At 39.4% G+C, this 21,299-nt stretch overlaps 1 protein-coding gene across 5 annotated transcripts in view; it reads left to right on the top strand.

Moving 5' to 3' along the window:
* TRPC5 (transient receptor potential cation channel subfamily C member 5) overlaps positions 1-14,401 on the top strand; it is a 397,050-nt gene extending 382,649 nt beyond the window's left edge. For 4 of the 5 annotated variants that reach the window (XM_080653342.1, XM_080653344.1, XM_080653345.1 and 1 more), the window contains 4 exons: positions 4,296-4,499; positions 4,729-4,770; positions 5,796-5,885; positions 7,856-14,401. In XM_080653342.1, coding sequence (XP_080509468.1) covers positions 4,296-4,499; positions 4,729-4,770; positions 5,796-5,885; positions 7,856-8,548 — 1,029 coding nt within the window. In that variant the 3' untranslated portion in view covers positions 8,549-14,401. The remainder of the gene's footprint in view (positions 1-4,295; positions 4,500-4,728; positions 4,771-5,795; positions 5,886-7,855) is intronic. The other variant, XM_080653346.1, reaches the window with a different exon arrangement.
* The last annotated feature ends 6,898 nt before the right edge of the window (positions 14,402-21,299 follow it).

Here is a 21,299-nt window from a genome sequence, read left to right as displayed (position 1 = left end):
ACAGTGTATAACATCTAGTGAGGTCCAAAAATCTGCATTTTAAACAAATGCTCCATGTGATTCTGATGCACATCAACATTTGAGAGGCATGCCTTGAATTCTACCAGCAGAAGAAAGCAGTCTAAGTGAGATAGACTTCCCTTGAAATGCCAGGGAAATTGATTATCTCTCTTTGATTTGGGATGTGTATGTCACAGCGTGTTGTGTTGCTACTAATTAATGTGAAGGATGCCAAAATGTCCCCCTCCCTAGAATATCCCCCTAACCAGTCTGCCATTAGTCCCAAGATTCCTGGGAGTAACTTTTCTTTTTAAAGGTTATTATTAGCTTTGCTCTCCTATGTCTGTGCCAGCCTCGCTCCCTTTTCATTATGTTATAAAGCTTTCTAATTTGCAAGAGTAAGATGGTTGCAGGCGAGAGATCTGAAAGAATTCATAAGAATTTGTCAAAAGCTGGTAAGAAATTTGCCTTGTATTTGATTGTAAGGAAAATAACCTTGTGCTTGAATTTGTTGAGAATTGTGAAATTGAACAGACATGTTCATTTGACCTAGCTATGGCCATGTGTTCAGAATCTGTGCTGTGACCTTCACAGAGAATTTTGGTTAACTTGCAGGACTGACGACAATGAATACACTATAAAAGAAATATGAATTCTGAAGGCATTTGGGGGCCAGGTGGAAATCTCTTTCGTGAGGAAGCTCACTGAGTCCTGTCCTTCTGCTTTATATTCACTTTGAATACACATGTGCCCTTTAGCAATGCATACAGGCAGATCAAAGGTAAAGTTTGGTAAACAATGTAAGGATTATCAGGTCAGGAAATTCGCCTCGAGCCATCGCAATCACAGCAGGAGCAAAACTTGTGCTGATATTCATCTTTGCTGAATATCAAAGTCCATTGGCCTTCCAATGTCTCTTTTGCACTTTCATACAAATGCTTGTTATGCTTTGGCCTCGGCAAATCTGAGCAAGTCAACAACATTTGAGGTTATGCTCTATAGTCACAGTACATTACACTAGCACTGTGAAAGTGGTTAAAATAAATAGAAGCTCTCGCCTGCTCTGCAGGGTCTGACAATCTCAAAGGTATTTCAGTGAACACACATGAACTAGAACACACATGTAAGGCTTTGTGCCATTAAAAGCACATTATGGTAGCACAGAAGTCCTAAATTTTTTAGAGAGTTGGGAATAAGAATAACCAAAGCCTATTGTTGTATAGGTATGTCTTATACAAAAGCACCCAACCAGGGTCTAATCTTGGGGAATGTTCAAAATCATAGTTGGGTGGAGAGGGTAGAGCAGAGAGTAGAAGAGGGTATCACAAGCAAACACTGAAAATAAGCAAAAAATAAATAAATAAATAAATAAACAAAAAAACACCCAATGTCTGCTTTGTCTATCATATAAGGTGAAAGGCTAGCCCAATACAAACAAATAAAAATCCTTTGGACATCATATATTTATTGAAGTTTTAGGCAAATACAACTACAAAAGCCATATTTATAATTTTGCAATTCAAACTAGATCCAGGGTTGAAAATAAAACAGATTTCTACACGCCAAATCATCTTATTGACCATATTGTTCACTGCCACAATTTAACATCTAGTGTCTAGCAGGCACTCAATATATATATTTGCTGAGTGAATGAACTAATGAATACTTACCCTACTCATCACTTTACAGCTCAAATTGTCCAACCAATCTTGCCTCCTGATATATTATTTCTCAATCTCTAGGATTCAGGTGTTACTTCTGTACTCAATTGTGTTCTGTGTGGTATTCCAACCACTACTACTGGAATGTCACCTCTCTCTACTCAGCACATAGCAGAGTACCTGGAATATGGTACTTGCTTGACACAGGAATCAAAATATGAGTGGATAGATGGATGTTGAACTGATACATGATAAATGAATAAAAAGGGACTGTTGAGATGATAATTTGCAGTAACTTCTCTGCTAAACTATTACATACTAATTCCAAGCCTGAGCTCACTTAAGCACTAGAGGAATGGAATGGTAGCATTTGGGTTCTTTGAGCTGTTTTCAAAATGTTTATGGAAAGTCATAGCCGCACCTAAGTGGAATAGGTGCAATGAGAGGCACCAGAGAGTCTCCTAAGCTCAAAAAAGATGTCTATGGTTTATAACTTGGCCCACTGCATAATTCCATTCTTTCTCAAAATCAAATCCTTCTTTTTGACTATTATGAATAATGTTGCTATAAACATTTGTTTACAAGCTGTTATGTGGAATATGTTTTTATTTCTTTTGGGTATATAATTTATAGTGGAATTGCTGGATCATATGGTAACTACAGGGTGTCCCCAAAAATATATATATATATCTTAACTTTTATCTCTGTGATCCATTTGAGTTGAGTTTTATATGTGTTGTGAGGTAGGAATCCAATTTCATTCTTTTGAATGTGGATATCCAGTAGTCCCAGAATGTTCAACTGATGATTCCATTCAAATGACATTTTGAAAAGGGGACATTATAGCGATAAAAAATGGAGCAGTGGTTGCCAGGAGTTGGGGAAAGTTTGATCACAAAGGGGCAACACTAGGGAATTTTGGTGGGTGATGGAACCGTTTTGTGTCCTGATGGTGGTAGTGGTTACATCAGTCCATGTCGTGTTAAAAATTCCTAGTGTGTGTGTGTGTGTGTGTGTGTGTGTATCTGTTTTGGTTATGATGATGATTTAACAGGTATATATATATACTAGAGGCCCAGTGCATGAAATTCATGCATGGGGGGGGGGAGGGTCCCTCAGCCCAGCCTGCACCCTCTCCAATCTGGGACACCAGTGGGATCAGGCCTAAATGGGCAGTCGGACATCCCTCTCACAATTCAGGACTGCTGGGTCCCAATAGCTCGCCTGCCTGCCTGCCTGATTGCCCCTAACCACTTCTGCCTGCCAGCCTGCTCACCCCCTAACCACTCCCCTGCCAGCCTGATCGACACCTAACTGCTCCCCTGCCAGCCCAGTTGCCCCTAACTGCTCTCCCCTGCTGACCTGATCACCCCTAATTGCCCTCCCCTGCAGGCCTGGTTGCCCCAACTGCCTTTCCCTGCTGGCCCAGTCACACATAACTGCCCTCTCTTGCCAGCCTGGTTGCCCCTAACTGCCCTACCCTGATGGCCTGGTCACCCCTAACTTCCCGCCCTTGCCAGCCTGGTCACCCCTAACTGCCCTCCCCTGCTGGCCCAATTGCCCTTAACTACCCTCCCCTGCTGGTTGGGTCACCCCTAACTTCCCTCCCATGCAGGCCTGATCACCCCCAACTGCCCTCCCTTGCAGGCCTGGTCACCCCTAACTGCTCTCCCCTGCAGGCCTGATCCCCCCAACTGCCCTCCCCTGCAGGCCTGGTCCCCCCAACTGCCCTCCCCTGCAGGCCTGGTCCCCCCTGCAACTGCCCTCCCCTGCAGGCCTGGTCCCCCCCAACTGCCCTCCCCTGAAGGCCTGGTCCCTCTCAACTGCCCTCCCCTGAGGCCTAATCACCCACAACTGTCCTCCCCTGCTGGCCATCTTGTGGTGGCCATCTTGTGTCCACATGGGGGCAGCCACCTTGTGTGTTGGAGTGACGGTCAATTTGCATATTAGGCTTTTATTATATAGGATGTCAAAATTCATCAAGTACTTAAAAAGGGTGAATATTACTCTGTGTAAATCATACTTCAATAACTTCAAGTTATTTTTTTTTTAAGAAAGCCTCTCCAAACCACTTCCACTCATTAAAATAACTGCTATGGACAGTTTAGTATGTACCTGTCTGGGACATGTAAGTATGCAATATAAAGGGGTTTTCAGTTGCATGAATGAGATCATTGTACACAATATATATTATGCTTTATATTGCTTTTTTGACTTAAAGATCTTGGAGGTCTTATAAAATATACAGATAAATTCATATATACACATATAGGTTCTATATATAAAATGTTCATAGATATTTTTAAATAGTTATGTCGTAAGCCATTTTATGGATGTAACATCATTTATTTAACCAGTCTCCCACTGTTGAATATTTAGGTTGTTGCCGGATGTTTTGCTATTAACAAGTTACAATCCTATAGTGAACAGCCCTGTACATACATCTTTTTAAGAGTATATTTATAAGATAAATTTCTACAAGAAGGATTAATGAATCACAGAGTATGTATAATTTGAATTTTTATACCTACTGACAGATTGCTTTCTAGAGAAGCAAGGTAGAACTTTTAGAATGCAACATGGGTGCATTTTAGTGTTTCCCATCCCGAATCCTTGAATTTCTCTCTTTCATAGGATCATGCAGATATTGAGTGGAAATTTGCAAGGACAAAGCTCTGGATGAGTTACTTTGATGAAGGCGGTACCTTGCCACCTCCTTTTAACATCATCCCTAGTCCCAAGTCATTTCTATACCTTGGAAACTGGTTTAATAACACCTTCTGCCCAAAAAGAGACCCTGATGGTAGACGGAGAAGGCACAACTTGAGGAGCTTCACAGTAAGGCTTTTAAAAATTATGTTTCTTTATAAACAAAACTGTCCTGTCTTTCCTCATTTGTGACATTCCCTATTTTAAACATCATAAAATCACTCCAAGCTAAAATGTTTGGGATTTGTCAGGCAGGGAATCCTTTCATTATCTAGTCCTAATATTTAAAAATAATATTTGGGTGCATGGGTTGCTGAGAGACTGCTGATGTAACTTTTTTGTCCATTTTTAATTATAGGAACGCCATGCTGACAGCCTGATACAGAATCAACATTATCAGGTAAAGCTTCCTCACAGAGACTAAGAACAATAGGTCTTGGTCAGTTGTGTGACCTTGGACAAGTCGCTTAACCTCACTGAGGCTCAGTTTTCTCATCTGTAAAATGGGGATGATAAAACTTTAACTCAGAGTTATTGTGAGAATTGAGTGGTGAGTATGTATGTATGAGTGGTGTGTGTGTGTGTGTGTGTGTGTGTGTGTGTGTGTGTGTATGTGTATGTGACACTGCATTAAGTGGTAGTTATCCACGTTACCGTTAGAATACAAAGAATGGTAACCATGTCTGTGCCATTCTCAGAGAGCTAAGTAAAAAGAGGCCATCCCTGTAAAGGAGAAGTGAGATTTGACTCTAAGAAAAATATCTTGAGCCCTGACAGGTGTGACTCAGTTGGTTGAGCATCGTCCTGTTCACTGAAAGTTTGCTGGTTCAATTCATGGTCAGGGCTCATGCCCATGTTGTGGGCTGGATCCCCAGTAGGGGGCATGCAATAGGCAGCCAGTCAATGTCTTGCTCTCACATTGATGTTTCTCTCTCCCTCTCTCTAAAAATCAATCCAAAGAATTAAAATATCTTGATTGTGTAGAGAACATTAAAATCAGCAGATTCTGTGACACTGCCGAATGACTTTCTTAATTTTATAAAAGGAAGAAAAACTCACTTTACAACTAGGCAGATTAAAGTTTAAGCCAGCCTGACTGGAAAGATATTGACTATGACCAGTCAAGGATTATTCTGCTCTCATTCTATAAATGTGGATCCGTATTTACCTTATGTGTGGAAAATTTTCCTTTCAGGTGAATTTGATATTGCTGGCCCACTCTGCCACCAGATTTGGACACATAATAATTCTTCATTTAGCTAATGAAATTAACTGGGTTTTTGCAAAAGATTGCTGGCTCATGGGAGGATTTTCCACTGCAAAGATGATCTAAGCATATTTTATTTCCTGTGCATGTTTTTTATTTTACTGAGAGCCCAAGAAGGAAATGCCTCTTCATGTGTTTTTTTCCCCCCTTAATTCCAGGAAGTTATTAGGAATTTAGTCAAAAGATATGTGGCTGCTATGATAAGAAATTCCAAAACAAATGAGGGACTAACAGAAGAAAATTTTAAGGTAATTTAACCATGAAGTGGTTTAATTTCTCATTTCATATTTCTTAAGCATCATTTAATCTTCACAGTGAAGTTTCTGGTGATGGAATTTCAACTGCCTGTAATACAGCACACAGTTTTATGAACAAAATTATCTGTCCTATGCATTCTTTTCATATTCTGGGTATTTCTCAGTGTGGGAACTGAGTGCTTTAAATGATGTGACAAGAATGTGTAGTGAGGGGCAAGTTAGCAAAGGGAAGATGCCTGAAGATTTAAATGCTCTGATTACTTTAAAAATATAAGGTAAAAATCAACAGAATCTATTATTAAATCTAAGATTCAAGAAATCCTACCATTAAACATTAAAATTCTCTCAATACTAGCATTAGCCTCAAATAGATATTTTCAACCAGGGGCAATTACGTTCCCCAGGACACATTTGGCAATGTCTGGAGACATTTTTGGCTGTCACACTGGGATGTGTGTGCTATTGGCATCTTGTGGGTAGAGACTAGGGTTGCTACAAAACATCCTACAATGCATGGGATAGGCCCCACAACAAATAATTATCCAGGTCAACATATCAAGTGGTTGAGAAACCCTATCCTAGAATACATGTATATTTTCTAAGGGACATAGGAAGGCCATTATCCTAATCCACAGATATAACCCATCTATTGAGGGCATGCTATGTGCCAAGCACCCCACTAGTAACTCAGGTAGAGTGGTGAACAAGATATAACCATCCCCTACTTTCAAGGGGTGACATACAATTAATAATAGAGGCTGACAAATGAGCATTCTAACAGGATATACACAGGGTGCTGTAGAGACACAGAGGAGGTACTTGGGGAGTCAGGGCAGGTTTGTAAGCTAAGGCTTGAAGAAGGAGCCAGATAAGGGAAAGTTGGGGGAAAACGTATTTTAGACAGAGAACAGCCACAGGCCAAGGACCAGTGGCAAGAGAGAATATGTCCATACAGGTAGACAGTAAAGAGCCTGGGGAAAGTAGGAAGAGATGAAACCAGAGAGATCAACAGATACCAGGCCTTGAAAAACTTTGTAGTCTGTGATATGGAGTTTCTACTTTTTTCTAAAGTCAGTGACAAGATAGCAAAGAGTTTTAAGCAGGGGAGTAGCATGACCAGATTTAAGCATTTAAAAGATGTTTTTAAAAGGAGAAATCTAGTAGTTGAGCAGCCAGTTAGATAGAGAAGAAATTTGATAGGGACTTAAATGAATACGGTCCCCTCTTCCAAAATAGTAGCCTCATTACCTGGCACATTTGACTTCCCTAGTTTTAAATCTTAGAGTCCTAAAAGCTTTTCCTGTTCAGGATCCCTTTTATATACAGACTAGAGGTCCGTTGCAGGAAGATTCCTGTAAGAACAGGGCTTCCAGCGGGCTTCCCTCCCCCCACCCCGTGCTTTCCCTCCCGCCGTCACTGTTGCCCTGTGCTTTCCCTCCCCCCCCCCGCCACTGCCGCCTCACTTTCCGCTTTCCCTCCCTCTTCCTTCTATGCTGTCTTCAGTCTTCACTCAGTCTGCATATGCAAATTAACTGCCATCTTTTGTTGGGTTAATTTGCATACTCACTCTGACTGGCTGGTGAGCATAGCGGAGTGATGGTTAATTTGCATGTTTCTCTTTTATTAGTGTAGATGTGTATACCTATGAGACCCAGTTCCCTATTCTAATTCACTAATTCTTAGTTAATGCTTTAGCCGGGATTAGTTTGTTGGTGTGCCCTGATGCTGAGGTTCTGAAATCAACTTTACCAATTGCACAATTTTTCCAATGGACAGCCCTGCCCACAGATTTATTAATATATTTTTCTTGTGCTGGAATAATGTGAGGTCCTGCTGGTAGTTCATGAATTTTGTGATTTGCTATTAGGTAAAACCTGGAACATTGCGAAGAATACCCAATGTGCCTATTTTGCACTAAAGACCGTGCATCTTAACACGATGTGTTTTCTCTCTTGCCCTAGGAGTTAAAGCAGGACATCTCCAGCTTTCGATATGAAGTGCTTGATCTCTTAGGAAATAGAAAACACCCAAGGAGAAGCTTTTCCACCAGCAGCACTGAATTCTATCAGAGGGATGATACCAATGATGGCAGTGGTGGGGCTCGGGCCAAATCCAAGAGTGTCTCTTTCAGTTTAGGCTGCAAGAAAAAGGTCTGCCACGGGCCACCTCTCATCAGAACCACACCAAGAGCCAGTGGTGCCCAAGGAAAGTCAAAAGCTGAGTCATCAAGCAAACGCTCCTTTATGGGTCCTTCTCTCAAGAAACTGGGTCTCCTCTTCTCCAAGTTTAATGGTCATATGTCTGAACCCAGTTCAGAGCCAATGTACACAATTTCTGATGGAATCGTTCAGCAGCACTACATGTGGCAAGACATCAGATATTCTCAGATGGAGAAAGGGAAAGCAGAGGCCTGTTCTCAGAGTGAAGTTAACCTCAGTGAGGTAGAATCAGGCAAAGCCCAGGGAGCTGCTCAGAGCAGTGAATGTCCTCTAGTCTGTTCCAGCTCCCTTCACTGCGCATCCAGCATCTGCTCCTCAAATTCGAAACTTTTAGACTCCTCAGAGGATGTGTTTGAAACTTGGGGAGAGGCTTGTGACCTGCTCATGCACAAATGGGGTGATGGACAGGAAGAACAAGTTACAACTCGGCTCTGAATCAAGCCCCTATTACCTGTTCTGGAACTCAGCCGAAAATTTGTAACTTCCTTGCTCTCAGAGGTGACAGGATATAATCTCCTCACTGCCCCCACCCCCAGAAAGGAGAGTAAAACGCCTATTATTTTCACCATCTTTTATAGCCACATTCTCCATTTTTTTGTTCTTGTTGTTGATTATTATTATATTACTATGATTTGCCTTTGTATACCTACAAGTCAATTTCACAACCAATAGAAGGGGTGTGTGCCCCTAATTAGCAGAGGTGCAGTCAGGTGCTTAACCCTTTAGCTTTGCTTTTCTTATCCTTGCTTCCTTGAAGCTCCAGGTGCCACTTTGCTACTGTTGCTGCCGCACAGATTCCTGACCTTCTTGAGAATCTCACACCATTTCCCCACAGGGCTGAAGGTTGTGCTCAGCCATCCCCACCAGCTATCAGATAAGGCAAACAAACCTGCCTATATTTCTTACCCTTCAGTGCTCCATGCTGCCTATTTTGGTTCAATGAACAGCATCAAAGGGAGCCTGAACAACCTGCAAAGAATTGTCAGCTTGTGGTTTCTAGGTATAACTGGCCTTCTTGTTGTTTTCACTTTTAAACACTACAACTTCTCCTTATCATGGGGGCTGTTGAGGTTTTTTTTCCCCTTAAATATGTGCTAGTTTCCTAATGTGTGCCAATGAATATCTACCACATAGTATATGTCATATTTAATAAGTTAGTGAATTCCTTTCTTGTGTTTGTGTATTTCAGTTAACTTACTACATTTTAAAATTTGATAGTACTGAGATTAATATTTAGGATGTGTACTGTTTTTAAAAATGTCTACTGCACTATAACCAATAGTTACTACATCTCATATGTTGGCAAGAAAATAAATATTTAGCTGGTATATTTATAGGGTCCTATCTACTATTGATAGTTTTAATTATCATTGCTATTGAAAAGCATTTATAAGATAAAGGACTAGATTTGAAAATATTTTTATCGGAAAAGAATGACATCTTGTTGAGGTGTCAAAATCTGAAAAGAGCCTCTTCATTTTAATTAATTGCTGATAAAAACCCAACAATTTTAGGTCTAGATAACCTGATTTTGGTTGCAGTTTGAATATTCACTGGGGGCAATGGAATTACATGTGTAAACTTATGTTAAATATATAGCATAACAACCCTAGTGATTTCATGGGACTATAAACATGGTCAAAATTCTGTCTTCAAAGAAAGCTGCATTTATACATCCCAACAAATTATTTTCCCTGGTTTAAGAGGGCCTTGTCAGAATACAAAGGTGCAAATTTTAAAAATGAAGTCCATAATGCATATGGTCATCATGTTAGAGCCAATAACTGCCTAGACATAACCTGCTGAACAAGGATGGTTTTTACCAGCATTAGCATAAAAGTATCCCCAAGTTTAACCTGAACAGCCCTAGGTCTGGGTCCTGGAGATTAAATTAACAGTATATAGCTCAGAAAAGAAGAGAGTTAGGTGTAACGATGTTCTTGTAAATGTCAATAGTAATAGGAATCCAACTGAATTCCTGTGTATACTTTCTGGAATAACTAAGTGAAATGAATCATTTTCTTTTTAAATTAATTTAATTTTTTGAGTTTTTGTGGCTGACCACATAGAGTCCTACATACCTCTCCAGTACCACTCACCTGGTGAAGCTGCTATGGATGCCAGCTACTGTTTTTTCTCCCTTCCTAAACAAATACAGCTAGTTTATAGAATCACTGCCCCATAATAAGGAGACAAAATGAAGCATTTTCAAACAATGCAAATATGCCTCCAAAATAGTTTTTGACAGTGTACTTTCTGTTATTCGAATTAATTCCCATTTGGCCAGAGATGATCCCAAAATAATTCCTTAATCATATCTGAAGTGAACATTTACTCAAATCCACTTCTCTCCTGCTTCTCTAAGTGGGACTATCATAAATGGCCTTGGCATCAATAACTCGAAGGTTTCTTTTTTAAAAATATGTTTTTATTTATTTGAGAGAGAGGGGAAGGGAGAGATAGAAACATCAAGAGAGAAATATTATCAGCTGCCTCCTGCATGCCCTCCACTGAGGATTGAGCACAGAACCTGGACATGTGCCCTGACCAGCAATCAAACAGGTGATTTCCTGGTTCAGAGGTCGATGCTCAACCGCTGAGCCACACTGGCCAGGCAGGAAGGTTTCTAAAGTTATAGAATCAACTTTCCCAATTATCAAATTTAGTTTGAATAATAAATAGAACCTGGGCTACATTCCTAACTCAATATATGGCCATATTCCATCAAAAGAAAAAGATATGTCTTTCTCACAAATGCTTGTACTTGTGATAATCCTTTTCTGGCAATTACTTTATCAGTTTGTCAGAAAACAAGGGTAGCCAGAGATAGAGCCATGCTTCAAATTCCAGTCTTCTATTATGCTCTACAAGAGAATAAGTATAGATCATAGTAGCCAATCTCCACTACTGAAAGAAACCAGTATAAATATTTCATGGACAGTACATTCCTTTTCAGATCTTCTCAGGGTTATTATCTTTGGCACTTGGCTTAAAACTTCACTGACTATGTTTAGGCTTACCTCTGTTGGGGACTGAGGCCAGTTTGCTGTTAAAGCTAAACAGCTATTGCCCTAACTTCCATGTTGGTGGCACCAATTGTTTTTACTAGCTCTAACTCAGTAGAAAGAAGGAAGAAAAAAGAAATTTGTGTTCACTTCTCCAACCTCTGGACCAGCTACTGTCAAGAAAGATATTGCAAACTAAATGCTTAATTTAAATATGACTTCTGACCCTAGGGAAGGTATGAACCAACATGAGAATAAGTTTAAAACCAAAATTTTAGAGCTAAAAGAGAACTTTAGATAAGATCTATTGCTTCTCTATTGCTTCTATTACAAACTCTTATTTTACAAATAGAAAAAGAGGCCCAGAGAAGGATGACTTGCTCAGGTCAAAGAGCAAGTAAATAAACTCAAATCTTATAGATCATGGAAACAAGACGTTTATTATTAAGTAATACATAAATGTGAAAATGGAATGGCTAATATAGATATCTTTTTGTCCATTTGTCCAAAATACTATGAACTCCACAAATCTCAGACTGAAATATTTAAACGTAGAGTTAAAAATATAGTCGGAAATCAAATATAATTATTAATGGTATAAAAATCATTTACTATTTGTCTATATCACGGTTCACCTCCATTACTATTGGCTTTCTTATCACTTCTAGACACATGTATTCATTTGTTTAATTACATTAAAGTCTCCATGAAAATTAGTAAGGGTAATGCTAATACAAAGAAAATGTCTGAATTATATTAGAAAACTAGAGGCCCAGTGCACAAAATTCATGCACTCAAGGGGGTGTCCCTCAGCCTGGCCTGCAACCCTCTTTCAGCCTGGGAGCCCTCGGGGGATGTCTGACTGCTGGCTTAGGCTGCTCCCGACAGTAAGACATCCTTAGTGCTGCCACGGAGGCAGGAGAGGCTCCTGCCACCACCGCTACACTTGCCAGCCATGGGCCCAGTTTCTGGCTGAGTGGCGCTCCCCCTGTGGGAGCACTGACCACTGGGTGGGGGGGGGGGGCAGCTCCTGTGTTGAGCGGGATTTGGCCGAAACCGGCTCTCCGACATCTCCTGAGGGGTCCCAGATTGTGAGAGGGCACAGGCCAGGCCAAGGGATCCCACCAGGGCATGATCGGGGCCAGGGAGGGATGTGCGAGGTTGGCCAGCTGGGGAGGGACCACAGGAGTGCTCCAAGGCGTGTCCAGCCCATCTTGCTCAGTCCCGATCAGCCAGTCCCCAGCAGCAAGCTAACCTACTGGTTGGAGCATCTGCCCCCTGGTGGTCAGTGCATGTCATAGCAACTGGTTGACTGGTCAACTGTCTGCCCCCTGGTGGTCAGTGCACTTCATAGTGAGCAGTTGAGCGGCCTTAGCATATCATTAGCATATTATGCTTTGATTTGTTGAATGGATGACCAGACACATAGCATATTTAGGCTTTTATTTTATAGGATGACCATTGTTGAAGTATCTCCTCCACTTCTAGCTTTAAGTCCAGTGTAGTACAAAGATAGAGGAAAGATTCCAAATTCAAAATCATTGGGGGAGATGCCACATTTTACAGGGATATAAATGCTTCAAGTTATACTTCTGTTCCAGTTCTTTCTGCCTCCCATAGTCATGTTTTTATTCTACTCTGACATAATGTAGGCTATTTCAGCTAAGTCAAAAATATCTAAACATCTGTATGCAATTTGATTAAAGAACATAAAAAAGTCCTCTACTCTTTGAATGCATTAAATAAGAAATACCTTTTCAATAAGAACTTTATAATTCTTATGGCGTGAAACCCTCCCCTACAAATTTCATTAGGAATTTCAGTGAAAAATATGAGTTGATACTTTGGCCAGAAAATATGCATAACCATTTGATGTTCATGTTACCTGTGGATGAGACTCAAGTGGTGTTTTAACTAAAGGTTTAAGTTGCCCAGACCTTGGTTTGTTGAACCATCAGGTAAAAGGTACTTGAAATTAGGCAGACGTTATTTTCTGTTTAAAAGTACATAAGAAAAATTGATATTATGTTGGTAATCAAGTTTTCAAAATAGTAATAATAAACATATTGCTTGTATAGACATAGACAATGTAAGTTGATCATTTAAAATTTTAAATAACTTCTTCATACCTACTTGTCAGCTCCCTCCAACCCTAACCCCTGCAGCTTTGCATCAAATCTATGGGTATTTCAGATTGTTTGTTTGGCTTGCTTTATCTAGATAATTATTCAAAATATCCACTTTGTTGATATAGAACTAGCCACTGGGAACTGAGTACCCAATTCAAAATGAACAGTACTTTAGTACAATAGAGTAGTGTTATTTTTACTATATTTCCAATGACCCTTTTTACCACTTTTTCCAACAGATGTGGATTTTGGCTTGCATTGCTTTCAGGGGGATGTTTGTAAAAGTGAGAACATTGTCTGTGTATACACACACAGATGCACGTGTGCTTACACACATACACACATGCAATGAAACAATACCATTTGATTGCTCTGGCCTTGGCTCTTCATCCCTTTTGGTAATTATGTGATCATTTTGAAAGTAGGGCAAGCAGGAATAACTTCAATTAAAAAAAAACTTTCTAAAAAGAAACTTCCTGAAATGTGGTGAGGAATTGCTAAAATGAACTGCCACCAAGGCATCTGCTGCAGAACAATTCTTAATATTAGAGCTCTCAGGATTTGAGGTTTCTAGTTTGAAGAAAAAATAAAGCTTTTAGGTCAGAAGAAAAAAAACCTAACTTGTAAATATATACATTTTTGGTGAATTAAATCAGTCTGCATACTTCAGATGTACTGTACACTGAGATATTGCTATTCATATGCTGGTATGTGGCCTAGGATTTCCATCTATATGCTGCAAGTTGGTCTGGAGAAGGTGCTGGTAGGTGGTTTTGAGAGCTTTACTTTTACAGGTTGGAATGTTTATTAAGAAACAAAGGATCTAATTGCTGGAATGACACAGGCAGCAGGCAAGAGTGCTCTAGCATTTTAAAGCTCATTATTTGTTTTATTCCCATTCTACAGTGTATTTGTATCTCATATGTACTTGTTAGTTTATTGCATCTGAGTCATGGTCTTTCTTTTCCAAAGAGGTACATCAGTGTTTGTGGTACTTGAGAGACATGTACATAATAAGAATTATAATGTTTAAATATAAAATTAAGTGGAATGCCTTTATAAAAGCTAGTTTTTTTATCTGATGTGAAAAGTTGTGAAAGCTATGTAGAAACTTCTTGTTACTACACAAATAAAAAGCAAATGATTTCTGTAGTTAACAGAAAGAGCCTGCAACTTAAAAAAATTTTTTAATTCTCTCCCTAGGATGTTTTTTCATTGCCTTTAGCTAGAGTGTAAGGGAGGGGCGGGGGAAGAGAGGGAGAAATATTGATGTGAGAGATACATAGACTGGATGCCTCCCATATGCACCCCTACCTTGCTGGGGTCAAGCCTGTAACCTGCAACCAAGGTATGTGTGCCCTTGACCGGGGCTATGCTCTAACCACTGAACAACCGGCCAAGAGCCTGCAACTTTTGATCATTGCAATCAACCTTCATAAGTCCATGATTGCAGGACACATGTGCCCTACCCTAATCTCTCACCCTCAAAAAGAAAAGCCTTCACAACTCGCCAATGACTTGATAGAACCAAAAAGACTACATGAAGATGTACATAAGAAAGACCTGCGTGTGAAGGCCATTGTCACCAAATTACAGCCAATTTGGTCCTTTGACTTTATCTATAAGGTTTTAGGGCAACCTCACATCCCAGGAATTGCACCTCAACATATGCACACATACTCTGTGGCACTTGAATGAGTAGGTGGAAGTGTGCCTTTTATTTTAGCCTAAGGTGGTCAACCATTTGCAAGTGCAGTTATGCTGGGCCTGGCCATTTTATGTTTTTCCCCACAAATGTCAATATATTCCCCAAATGCTCATTGCCACCAATTGCCTTCCAACCTAGGAACCTCCTTACAGTTTTCTGGTCTTATACAACCCTTAAAACTGACCCTTGGAAGACAGGACAAAGAGGCTTTAGATTTTTATGGAAGTGCTTGAGGTACTTAGATGGTGGTAGTATAGGAAAAGATGAAAAAGCTTTCAATGTAAGGATAAAAATGGACAAAGCACTTTAAGACATAAGGCTAAACCACTAGGTTGTCCAACTTTTTAGATGTCCACACTGAGATGGAGTTCCTCGATTTTAAAGTAAAATATTAGTATCAACATTTTCTCCCTCAACAAAATCCAGAAGTGCAACAGTATATGAAAACTAGCTCTGAACAACCTATAAATAATTTTTCGCGTGTTAGATCATATTCAGGTTGAATTTCAGATAGTAGCAACCTATCTGAAATTAGTTCTCACTTGTGATCACTGTATTTAAATTCAACACATTAGACCCACAGTAAGGTTACATTTTCAATATGGTATCATTCATTGCTATTTATAAATATGCACATTTGACCAATTACTGGAAGAATAGATTTCTCCAAATTTTATCTAAGAAATAAAATGATTTGTCAAAACTCCACATGAAAAAAAAGGTAAAATATGGGGAGGGTAGTAGGGAAGAAAGCTAGATTCTGTATCTGGTGTCATATTTTAAACTCATGAATTTGGAATAAATAGTAAAGTGAAATTATGAAATTATGAGACTTGATATTTTTATAAACATACCAGAATTTAAGCTCCAAAATGAATGTTGTTCTTCAAAGTAGTAACCTGCATCCATATTTGAATGCTGCCATTACTTCAACCATTGTGGACTTCTACTTTTGGAAGGATTTTCAAAATTCACAATATTATATTTTAATATCCTAAATGGTAGAAAAGCATGATCCTATAAGATTAAATCTTTAAAAACAGTCAAAAGCAAACAATTAAAAAAATAATAATAATAATAAAAACAGTCAAAAGTAACTTTGGATCCATATTTGATGAATGATCAAGCTGAGTTCTACTTTTTCTAATAAAAAATAAACATTTTCAAGTGCTGTTACACAATAGGCACTTTAATAGGCACAATTATAAAATAATGAGACAGTATTTATGTAGCTTGTAAAGTGACTGGAAGCTGCTCTTTGGAATATAGTTTTTTTTTTCCATATCAACTTTATTGAAGAATAATTTGTGTACAATCACCTCCATCCATTTAAAGTATACAATACAGTGAGTTTTTACAGTTGTATGTACCCCTGGAACTACCACCGAAATCAAGATACAAAATATTTCCACCATCCCCAAGATTCCTTGTTCTCTTTGCCATCTGGAATCTAGTTCCAAACATGTTTGTAACAGTGGCAGCCTAACTGGCATAAGTATATAGCTTCCCAAAGAGGACACATTAAAGAACACCATACTTAGGTATAGAACCTCCACTGATTTAGGAATAACCGTAATGACTTAAGCCTTGAGAAATTTGTGTTTAAAAAGGTAAAACACATTCCAAGTTCCAATGGTTTATGTTGGACATAAACTCAGAATTGGCTTCTCAAAGCTTATTTGATCCATAAAAAATTACATTTTATAATGCAGAGGATTTGACAACTAGGCTATTAGCAGGAAGAAGGGGCAGTGAAACCACAGAGGGAAGGCAGGGGAGTGTGGGTGGGTGGGGAGAGATCAACCAAAGAACTTGTATGCATATATGTATAACCCATGGATGCAGACAATATGGTGGTGAAGGCCTAGGGCAGGGGGTGGGGCTAGAATAGGTCAATGGGGGAGGAGGGGGACATATGTAATACTTTCAACAATAAAGATTAAGTTACGAAAAAAAAAAAAAAAAAAAGCTCCAGCCCTTGTAGAAAATGGAGGGGAGGGTTTTTTAAAATTTTTTATTTCAAGAAAAACGATTTTAAATATAATAATGTTACATGCAATAAACCTTAATATTTCAGGAAAAACCATCTTAAATATGTTACATGTACTAAACATTAATATCAAGAAAAATGATTTTAAATATGATAGTGTTACATGCAATAAACACCAATTATTCAAGAAAAATGATCTTACATATATTACATGCAATAAAAATTAATATTTCTAGAATAAAAGGATTTTAAGTATAATAATATTACCAAAACTGTACTAACATAGTATGATTATCACAAAAGTTGTAGGAAATATTAAAATTCTGCAAATAACAGGATTACTTCTATTATATTCTAGAATATTTTCCCCCCTCTGGCTCTATTTTTATCAGTTTGTTGTTTATTATATTCTACAAATGAGATCATATGATATTTCTCTCTCTCCGACTGGCTTTTTTTGCTTAGAATGATGCTTTTAAAGTCTATTTTGTCGGATATGAGTATTGCTACTCCAACTTTTTCTTTTCCATTTGCATGGAAAAATGTTTTCCATCCCTTCACTTTCATCCTGTGTATTTAGAGGTGGGTCTCTTATAGACAGCATATAGTTGGGTCATTTTTGTATCCATTCAGCTACCCTACACCTTTAGATTGGAGCATCTAATCCATTTACATTTAGGGTTATTATTGAGAGGTACTTATTTATAGCCATTTTAATTCTGTATGGCTAGGTTTCTCTGCTTCTTCTCAGCAATCCCTTTAGCATTTCTTGTAATGCTGGCTTGGTGGTGATGTACTCCTTTAGCCTTTTTTTGTTCAGGAGGCTCTTTATTTGACCATCTATTTTTAATGATAGCTTTGCTGGATATAGTAATCTTAGTCTCAGATCCTTGCTTTCCATTACCTTGAGTACTTCATGCCTATAGAGCAGCCGTGGGCAAACTACAGCCCGTGGGCCGGATCCGGCCCATTCGGCTGTTCTATCTGGCCCACGGAGCCGAAAGAGTGGAGAGTTCTCTTGCTCTCCCCTCCGCTCCTTTACTTTGAATTGATATTAGTTCACACAAACACTCCATCCATGCTTTTGTTCTGGCCCTCCGGTCCAGTTTAAGAACCCACTGTGGCCCTTGAGTCAAAAAGTTTGCCCACCCCTGCTATAGAGTTTCTGATGAGAAATCAGGTGTCGGCCTTATGGGAACTCCTTTGTAGGTAAGTTTTCTTTTCTCTTGCTGCCTTTAAGATTCTTTGTCTTTAATTTTTGGCATTTTAATTATGGTATGTCTGGGCGTGGGTCTGTTTGGGGTTCTCTGTGCCTCCTGAACTTGTGTGACGTTTTCCTTTACCAAATTAGAAAAGTTTTGTACCATTATTTCTTCAAGCACCTTCTCCGTTTCTTTCTCCTTTTCCTGGCACACCTACTATTCTAATATTGTTACGTTTCACATTGTCCCACAACTCCCTTAAGCTGTCCTCCTGTTTGTTTGTTTTTCTTTTTGGTTCTTTAATTGAGTGATATTTTCAACTCTGTCTTCTAATTCACTGATTCGATCCTCAGCTTCCTCTAACCTGCTGTGTATTCCTTCCAATGTGTTCTTTGTGTTATGTCATTCTTTACCTCAGACTGTTCTTTTTTCATAGTTACTATATCTTTTTTCATACTGTTGAGCATTTTTAACATCATTACTCAGAACTCTGTTTCAGATAAATTTCTTATCTCTGCTTTATTTATCTCTTCTTCTGGAAAATTCACTAGTTCTTTCACTTGGGGGCTGTTTCTTTGCTTCCTCATTTTGGTTGTCTGGGTTTGTGACTATGTATTAGGTAGATCCTCTATACCTCTCAATCTCTAGTGCAGGACAGTGTTAAAGGCTGTTTCTAATTGGGTTAGGCAAAGACTCAAAGCCTCCAGAGACCGCCTCTGTCTACAGACTAATAGGATTCCAACTTGAATTGCCCCCAGGCAATCATCTTCAGGTGAGGAAGAGTTTTTTCAGCAGGGTGGGGCAGTTGCTTCTGCCTGGAGGCTAATTGTTACTTTTAATCTAATAAGTGGCCTCAAGGCAAGGTGTTTTCTAATAGGGTGTGTTGACTGTCTCTCCCCCAGGCAAGGCAGATATCTATGTGGGGAAGATGTCCTCTGCTTTGTGAGAGAGTGACTCAGCCCAGGAAACTTGGGGTGTCTGCCTTCTGAGCTCTATCCCCCAAATCCCCAATCCTGGGTTCTGCTCTCACAGCTCCAGTCCACTTCACCCTCCCTCTGCCACAGCACAAGGTGGGTGGCTCTACAGGTAATTTTGTGTGTTGGCCCTTTAAGAGGGTGCCTGAACTTTCAGCTGCCACTCCCTGGCAGATAGCACCCCCACTGCTTTTCCCAGCTAGATGTTATGTGGGTACCCTCCTTAGTTTGGTGCTCTCTGCTGGGGAGCCCAGCTTTGGTATTAGTCCCAGAGTTCTCAGTGGCACCCCCCACAGCTGAGATATCTCTCTGGGACGTCAGTTGCCATCTGTGGGTGCCCAGCCAGCCCTTTTGTGCCTCTGCCCCTCCTACCAGTCTCTATGCGGTCTCCACCTTCGGTCCTTGGGTATCAGGGTTCTCTCCTGTGAGTTTTCCATTGATTATTCAGGAAGCCTTTCCATATTTCAGTTGTAATTCCAGCGTGTTCCTGGGAGCATGTCTGTGCAGCATCCTTCTACTCTGCCGCCATTTTTAATCTCTGAGGGGAGGGTTTTGGACTCAAAAGGAGCTCTGGTAGAAGAAGGAGGAGGCAGCTCTAGTGAGAAGGTGGCGCAACTAGCTGAATTTTCAGGTCATTTGAAAATCACCTGTTCAGACTAGGTATTTCATGTATAAGATTTAGTCATATTATTGAAGTGGGATTTTTGGACTGGAACACATGGTGTTCCCCTGAGCAAACTGATTTCCAGGCTCTTTGTCCACCAGAGTCGAAGAATGAATCCACAGATGAAAGGTAGTAGCAAGGTGGAAATTTATGGAAGAACAAGTATAGACTCCCTCATGGGGAAAGGGAAAGAATCTCACAGCACAGACTCCCATGTGGGGATGGGGAAGAGTCCCTGTTTCTATGGTTTATAAAGGCTGTAGATCTTGGTGCCTTGATGTCTCCTCTTATTGGTCACTATTTCATTGACTGGTTACTCTAGTAACTTCTGAGCTCAAAGGTTAAACCTCACATTTTCCTCCCCTCCGTCCTTATTGTTTTCCTATTCCCTTTGGGGTTTCTTCTTCTCCTTCTGGATGAAGGGCTTCCTTCCCTTTATTTTGTAAATATAAAACTTGTGCTGTTTCTAGCTCCCTCATTCTATGGAAATATACCTGTTGCAGCTTTTCAGCTCCCCTATTCTATGGAAATATATCTTCTGCTGCTCTGAAGCCCTGTGCTTCTTCCATGGTCCCCTTAATTTCTAAAATTTCCTAAACCTGTCTTTTTCACCCCTAAAAATTCCTATTTCATTATTTAAAGTACAGCTTTATTATCTGTGGTCAAACCTTGTAGGACTTCATTTTACAATACATATTAAGTGATCAGTTTAAATAACCAATGCAGTGTACGTAGCTTGTAGTCTAAGCAGAGTGGTAACTCTACTTAGTATACTTGGGAAGGAGAAACATTTCGAATTCTCAAGTGTCTAACAGGATCATTGGAACCAATGGCACAAAAATGAATGCGAGAGCTCAAGAGGAAATCTCTAAACCCGAAAGTTTAACACGGTTGATGGTTTTCTTAAAGGCAATCCAATTTGACAACTTACTTTCATAAATTTAACTGTTCGAATTACTCCTTTAACATAGTCAAAGTAAACCCATGTGTTTCATTATTTCAATTATAAAGACAGATGACAAAGGACTTTTCAGTTGAAATAAGAATAAAAACATCCTTCTTAAGAGAAAGTATTTTAATTTGCCTTTGTTTCTAAGAGTGCACACCAGTGGTAGTATTCAAGAAAATATAAATATTTAAACTTTTCACAAGATTCTATTTCAAGATTTCTCAAAAAGAGGGTTGAAATTGAGGATAAAGAGTAACTTCCTATTCAAAACCATGAATTTAATTTGGAGCTACCATTTGATAGCAGATAAAGAATACTAGAAAACACAAGTGGTGTTTAATTCACTTTTTTAGCCCCAATCTCACATCACACATACATAAAAATGTTTGCAACAACTTAAAGTTAAAATTTTATCTCCTGAGCTTAATCATGGAAAGGGAAAATTCCAAGTGTTTTTATGTAAATTGTTGTGGCAGAGCCCCTCCCTCCCATCTTACTTTTCAAATGGCATTTTAGATTTGCATACTATCTTAAAAGCTAAAGCCTCCTTGAGTATTAAATACTT

The sequence above is a fragment of the Plecotus auritus genome (genome assembly GCF_963455305.1).
Source record: "Plecotus auritus genome assembly, chromosome: X".
Lineage (NCBI taxonomy): Eukaryota > Metazoa > Chordata > Mammalia > Chiroptera > Vespertilionidae > Plecotus > Plecotus auritus.
The sequence above is the reverse complement of the archived record's forward strand: the minus strand, read 5'-3'. Positions and strand labels throughout refer to the sequence as shown.